The 7,813-nt window shown below is 35.2% G+C and overlaps 1 protein-coding gene across 1 annotated transcript; it reads left to right on the top strand.

Annotated features, from left to right (window-relative positions):
- LOC109821565 lies at nt 2,987-3,565 on the top strand. Its single transcript, XM_020387744.1, has one exon. The coding sequence runs from the start codon at nt 2,987-2,989 to the stop codon at nt 3,563-3,565; it is 579 nt and encodes a 192-aa protein (XP_020243333.1).

Genomic DNA, 7,813 nt, shown 5'->3' with positions numbered 1-7,813 from the left:
AATTTCTTGCTTTTATACCAGGTCATGTTGGAGTAATTAAGCATATTTTAAATTTTGCAGTCTTTAATTGGGAACACTCAGATGGTGTTTGGGTAGACTTATTTTTGAAGCTTATAAGTTGTGATAGCTCTTAATGAGTTTTGGTTTTTATGATAAAATGCTATAAAAATTATCTAGATAGAATAGTAATTTGTTTGGTCAAACTTATCTTATTTAGGCAGCTTATAAGCTAGTTTTTAAAAAGCTAGGGTACATCAGTTTTTTAAAACAGAACTGATAAGCAAACTTATTTGATATTTTACCAAACAGGAAGAAATAAAAAAACTACAAGCTAGTTTGACCAAAAAATAAGCCCCCTAACTCCCCCTCAAACTGAAAGTAGACTGTATAACTATCTTCTTCTGAAAAAAGGAACTTCAGATTGAAAACTTTTATTTGGATATATATATATAATGTAAACAGACACATGTTACCTTGGAACAACATATTTTTACCCAACCAACATCTCTCTAATAAAGTAGGGAACTTGGTACTTGTATGGGGAAGAACCTCCACTTAGGGCATGTTTGGCAACCTATTCTACTTAGCTTATAATCCTTATAATCCACAAATATCTTATAAGTCAAGTAGATATAATCCAATATGTTTTGTAATTTTAGTGGATTATAATCCATTTCCAATAGGTGAATGAGAAAAATAAGCTGATACTTCTCTGACATCCGGGAAGGCCTTGACTTCTCTATAGCTCTTTTGGACCAAGAATAATCAGAAAAGTAAATTGTATCGTGGTCAAAATGAAACTATACGCAAAAATGATCATTTACAGTTTGATAATGGGTACCAATACAACAGACAGCCAAACTCTAACATGAAATATAAATGACCTCTCCATTTGTTTCCACCTCTAGCTAGGCAAAGGCAATAAGACATTGTTCGTTTCAAATCCAGTTTGCCTCCGCGCAAAGCACAAAGTATGCTCAAAGCTCAGACAGGATACGCATCCATGACAAGAGTTTTATCCTTAATCAGGAAGAAGGTGCGTAGACACCGATACGCAACAGGAGTTCCATGAAAAGGATATATATAGTCACTTTCTTTTGAAACACAAGACATTGTACCGAGTATTGATCTTCAATGCCGAAGTTTTTGCACCAAAGCTGCCAAGGAATTGGATGAACAGGATGATGAGGACGATGCTGCACTCAAAGAGTCGTGAGTTCCCCTGGCCTCCATTATGTCATGCATCATAGAGCAAGTTCTATAATACTGGATTTTCACATGATGCACAAGATATCGTAATAAGGGTAATTTTGTAGCTAAGACGGAGACAAATTTCTGCAGTAGGATCACTTAATTTCCTTTCCGCATTAATTGCAAACAAATGACAGGAAGCAATAGTTTGTTGCTGTAACAGAAATCAATTTAGTAGTCACAATAGCCCCATGATGGACTATATATAGATAATTAAATTAGTTACCAAGACAAGGATAAATTATAGAGTGCTGCTACGGGGACCTAAAATATGGGACCAAGGGAGGGGACAGGTGAGGTGTCCCCTCCCTATTGCAAAATGACAGGAAGAAATAATTGTTCCCATATTTTGGGTCCTTAAATCATTTTCCTAAATTATATATCATTCGCCTATTCATACAAGTTTTGGAGGATATAGAAACTAACTCGATTCAGAGTGGCAAGTTGCATCTATAACTTATTCCTAAACTACCATATTCTTCCTCTTCACAAATTTATACCTTTACTTTGAGTTTGAGGAAGAAAGTTACTGAGGGATATTTGATAAAAACAAGTCTTGCGTGAGCTGTTCTAAACCCAACATAACAGTAAAATTGATCGCGAGGTGTTATGTAATAGAAATATAATGGTAGGGGGTTTTCTAATAACTGGTCACAGCTGGAGATTGTTTCCATAATACTACCCTAAAAAAATGGAAATTCAGGTTTCCAAATGAATGGGGCCCATAATATCTTAATTATCGTTTCTACTTTTAAGCATACAATCGCGTGAACCTTCTCTGTTGGTAATTTCTATATCCAAGTCAGCATGACTAGGTGTTTTCTCTCTCCAGGTTTCTTCAAACCAATCATTTTTGGAACTCATTGGATAATTTCTCAAGTTTCTTTTTAAAAAGGTTAAAAGGCCATTTTGTCCCTGTACTAGGCCCTCATTCTCAAACTGGTCCTTGTACTTATTTTTTCTCTCAACTTAGTGCTTATACCTCACTTTAGTTATGAACTATGTCCCTTTTTTTTTTATCTTCCATTAAAAATTGAGTGTTAAATTTTTATCTGTGACACCATTACCATCAAATTAATCTATTGTCAGAAAACACCATACTTTTTATGTTTCTCTTAAAAAACTTTCTCTTCATGATTTGCATCTAATCTTTTACTTTTCAAAATTGTTCTATTTGTTAACAAAATTAACACAATGATTGGTTTGTCCATATACCTACTAAACAATTAATGAGTTAATATATTGGACGATTTAGGCAATGGGTTAGCTTACAAAATGCAATTATAAAGTAGATAGAAAATAGTGTTCTAACCTTCCACATAATTTTCTTCTTATTTTCTAATTTTACTCTGACTTGTAATCTGATTAATCATTTAATCATTTGATCATCTCATAACCATAAGGGTAAATTTTTCAAAACCCCCCTTATTGCCCATTTGTATGATAACTCGCCTTAAACTATTTAATTTCGCAAAGCCCCCCAAACTTTAACGGGTTTTGCACATAACTCATTGAACTTATTCTGTTCCACTTATTCTGTTCCACTTAACTCTTGGGAGATTTCTTTTTTATCTTTAACCCCCAAAGTAACAAGTAACCTACATAATTTTCATCTTATTGCGCTGTACTTGTCAATGGTACACCTACAAAAATTTTCTCTTGTAAACGAGGGCTTAAACAAGGCGATCCATTATCTCCCTTGTTATTTAATCTTGCAGCAGATGTTCTTTATAGAATGATTATGAATAATGTTGAGGAGGGTCTTCTATCATCTCTTGGTCTTAGAGAACCTCTCAATCAATTGAGGATCTTACAGTTTGTGGATGACACACTACTATTTGTCAAAAGTGCTTCAAGGGATATTTCTACTCTCAAAACTATTCTTTACCTTTTTGAAGACATGTCTGGTCTGAGTATTAACTACTCAAAATCATCTATCATATATTTTGGTAAAATGCATCTTAAGGCTCAGACCCTAGCATCTTCTTTAGATTGCAAGGTTGATCACTTACCAATCAAGTACCTTGGCCTACCTCTTAAATATGGGAAACTATCAAAATCTGATTGGCAACCTCTTATGGATAATCTCTACAGGAAGCTGGCTACTTGGAAAACAAATTCTTTATCTTTTGGAGGGAGATTGATTCTCCTAAATTCAGTGCTCACCTCTATTCCTCTATATTATATGTCCTTTTACAAGCTACCTAAGTGGCTGATTAAGGAAATTGATAAAGTCAGAAAAAATTTCTTATGGACAGGCAAAGCAGATGCCAATTCTTTCAAATGCTTAGTGAATTGGAAAATGTATGTTTAAGCAAAAAAGAGGGTGGACTGGGAGTTAAAGATATATCTTTGTTCAATGTTTCTCTTCTATCAAAGTGGTTATGGAAGTGTTTACATAGACAAACAACATCAGGGGACTTCCTGCACAAGCTTTATGTCCATACAGGCACAAATCTTCAATCTCGAACTTTCAATTACTCAAACTCCTCTTTCTGGAATGCTGTTATATCTATTAAGGAGGCTTTTTTTCACAATATCTTATGGGTGCTAGGCTCAGGAGAAAACATTAGATTTTGGGAGGATAAATGGGCTTGTGCCAATAGTCTAGCAAGTATTTTTCCTGATTCATACAAGTTAGCTCTCTCCACAAATGTATCTGTCAGGAGCAAAGGTCTTTTTCATTGCAACATATGGCAATGGCAATTGTTGATGAAGAGATGTATCTCACAGGTTACTCAAATCAACAAAACCAATCTCAAGGATCTTCTCAAGAATTATCATGTTCTCAATAGTCCAGACTTTCCATCAATCAACAAAACCAATCTCAAGGATCTTCTCAAGAATTATCATGTTCTCAATAGTCCAGACTTTCCATCTTGGTCTCTTACCACTGATGGAGTATTCACTGTTAAATCCTTTTACAGCTTTTTAAGCTGGAGAGGAGTGATTAACCCTATATATAAAATGATTTGGAATCCTTTGACTCCTTCTAAAGTTCGTATTTTTGTTTGGCTCCTCACTAATAACAGACTACATACTAAAGATATTCTACAATCAAAAGGGTGGAATGGGGACATTACTTGTTCCTTTTGTGGATTGGAACCTGAGACAAGGGAACATCTTTTTTTCTCATGTTTGATTACTAAGCAAATATGGCTTCATTTCATGAATTACAACTTACCTTTCATTTGGCCGAATTCTTTGGAAGAGCTTCTTATCATTTTAGAGAATCAAAAGCATCTCTATGGACTTTTGTGGTGAAATTTTTTTTCATCTGTATGTTGGAGCTTATGGACAGCAAGGAATAAGTATATCTTTGATCATACAAACTTCTCTATTAAGAATATTACAAACTCAGCTATACATTGTCTATATGAATGGATAGGCTTTGGAAGTGGATCTGCAGCTATGAAGTTATCAGCTAAGTTGGAGGGAAAACCAATTGCAAGGAAAACTTGATGTCTTGTAAGAAAAAAGGGTTGATTTTATTTGTTTTTGTTATATAAACACAGTATGTATTATTCTTTTGTTGTATTGGGTTTTAGAAAATTTAGTTTCTCATTACAATATATATGGCTGGCTTTGGTTCTTTCTTATATCTATATCAACGGTGAATAACGGCAAGGCCCTCTCTTCACCTTCATGGATGTTTGAAAGAAGAAAGTCATATATCACTTGTTTTGAGAAACTACTTTTTCTAATTTCCAATCTTGGATACATCTAGTATCCTCTTTTATGTAATTATTTTGGCACTAATATAATGACAGGGTACATCCCTTGTTTTCTTTCAAAAAAAAAAAAAAGTAACAAGTAACCCTCATATGCTAAGCAAGTGACCAGGAAATAACAAAACACCCCTCAGCCCTCAAAAATCATCATATTATTTTTTATTTTATTGTCATCAATTTTCTTTGACGGATGTTTTGTGTTTTCAACTTTTTCATAAAGCACGTTACACGTTATCTTTGACAATAACTATTGGATTGTGTAATAGAAGAAGTTTGGGGGTTTGTGTGAAAAATGTTGGATTTAATCTAATAAATCTATTTGTGGGCACATATGATTAATCAATGTGTATTGCTATCTTTCAGGATAACCCACTAAAGTGATCAATTAAGTTGGGTTAATGGATATTTAAATATAATCATGGGGTTATATGTGCAGATACCAGGTTGTAATTGTAATTTATTGAGGGGCTAAATTACAAAAGTACAACATCTATAAATAAGGGGTTATGGTCCCTAACCTAGGGTTACATTCTCTAATTCTCTACACCCCCATAGAGAAATTCGGCTAAAGAGAAAACCCTAAGGTTAGAAGATCCAAAACCCAAAATCAAGATCAAGCAATGGATTCAGGTATAAGCTTCCGCTCTTTTAGATCCTTGTTAATCTCTTTGAATTAATCATGGCTATAGTTTTAGATCTCAAGTTTTATGATGTAGATCTAACAAGTGGTATCAGAGCCACCTTGATTAATTCTTAGGGATTTAAGTTTTATTGGGTTTTTTGATCTTAAATCTCTGGTTAAAGATTCAATTTTGTTCTCGGATGAACAGTAATGTTCGGATGAACAGTAACGAAAATTTTCGGATGAACGGTAAAGTTTTTTTCGGATGAACAGTACCTGAAAAATCGCCGGTGAACAGTAACTTTTTGGAATTTTTTGGATTTTTCTTTGGTTTTTTCTTCAATTTTTCCAATTCTGGATCTGTTTTGAAAATAAAAATCAAAGGTTTTTTGGGTTTGTCGGCGGCGGTTTCAATTTGAAACCCTAAGGGTTCATGCGTGAAATCGTGGCGAACATTAAGGAGATGGTTACCTCAAACGAACCTCGCGTTCGTTCAATTTGAACCGAACTTCGCGTTCAAACGAACTTCGCGTTCGTTATCAAGTAAGCCTCTCGCTCAACGAACTTCGCATTCGTTCTAAGGTGAACCTCGCGTTCAACTCAGGTGAGCGTCAAGCTCAATTTTAACGAACCTCGCGTTCGTTCTAAGGTGAACCTCGCGTTCAACTCAGGTGAGCGTCAAGCTTAATTTTAACGTATGGGCCCTAATTAAGCTGTGAGACCCCAATTAAGTTTTTGGAAATTCAGTTGATTTAAATTTTTTAATTTAAATCTAATTCGGTTTTTAATCAATTATTTAATTCAAATATTATGACACTAAGGTATTAAGGTTGTCTCTCACTCCAATTGATTAATTGAAACAAGAAGTTGCCAAAGTAACCTCTCTTGTGTAGATTGTTCATGAGGAATGTGAGATGTTTGTGTGTATGCTTTCGTGTAAATATTTAATCGGCCCAAAGGAAGGTTAATATTTATTTAGACTGTATACACATCTGCGATGATAAGCGTGTGACAATTATAAGGTTTACATGTGAATAATGAATCGATCCAAAGATAGTTTCATTATTTGACATGAGTTATTGTCAATGTTTGATCATTGCAACAAGGTATCACTTACAAGTTAATATTACTGTCCAAAGACTTGATATTAATGTTGTGCCGGTATCTTGGATGGGGATTGTCATTATTTGAATTTTATTGATTATGGTTATTGATGTGAGCATTTGTTGTTTTATTTCAGCTAATGCATCTGCTGCAACAATTTCTGCTAACATCAACTCAATTCCCATGCTAAATGGGACAAACTTCAAGGTTTGGAAAGAGAACATATTAATTGTTCTTGGCTGCATGGATCTTGACTATGCATTAAGAACTGAACAACCCCAACCTCTCAATGCGGATAGCACTCCTGATGCAAAGAAGGAGCATGAGAAGTGGGAGCGTTCAAATCGCATGAGTCTTATGATCATTAAGCGCGGCGTTCCGGAAGCCTTCAGGGGCATAGAATCCGAAGGGATTACTAAGGCTAAAGATTTCCTTGCCGAAATTGAGAAGCGTTTTGCGAAAAACGATAAGGTAGAAACAAGCACGCTTTTAGCTCGCTTGATTTCAATGAAGTATAAGGGCAAAGGAAATATCAGGGAGTACATTATGGAAATGTCTCATATTGCTTCAAAGCTTAAGGCACTTAAACTCGATCTTTGTGACGAGTTATTAGTGCATCTGGTTCTGTTGTCTCTTCCTGCACAGTTTAATCAATTTAAGGTCAGTTATATCTGGTTGAAGCAAGATAAGACAGAAAGTGCTCATTTGGCCTATGCCTCTAAGGATAAGGGCAAGAAAATGAAGAATGATAAGGAGGCTGCTAAGGGTCCAGTTGAGAAGAAACAACATAAGGATAATCAGGGTTGTTTCTTCTGTAAGAAGCCTGGACATGTAAAGAAGGACTGTACAAAATATCACGCCTGGCGTGATAATAAGGGTACGTTCCTTGCTTTGGTCTGTTCTGAGGTTAATTTAGCTTCAGTACCTAGAAACACTTGGTGGTTAGACTCTGGTGCTACTACTCACATAAGTGTTTCTATGCAGGGTTGCCTGAGCTACCGAAAGCCAAGTGATGTTGAAAGACACATCTTTGTGGGCGACGGACAATCGGTAGATGTGGAAGCAATTGGGCACTTTAGGTTGTTGTTAGGAACTGGTTATTATT

The sequence above is a fragment of the Asparagus officinalis genome, chromosome 8, assembly GCF_001876935.1.
Source record: "Asparagus officinalis chromosome 8, Aspof.V1, whole genome shotgun sequence".
Classification (NCBI taxonomy): Eukaryota; Viridiplantae; Streptophyta; class Magnoliopsida; order Asparagales; family Asparagaceae; genus Asparagus; species Asparagus officinalis.
The sequence above is the reverse complement of the archived record's forward strand: the minus strand, read 5'-3'. Positions and strand labels throughout refer to the sequence as shown.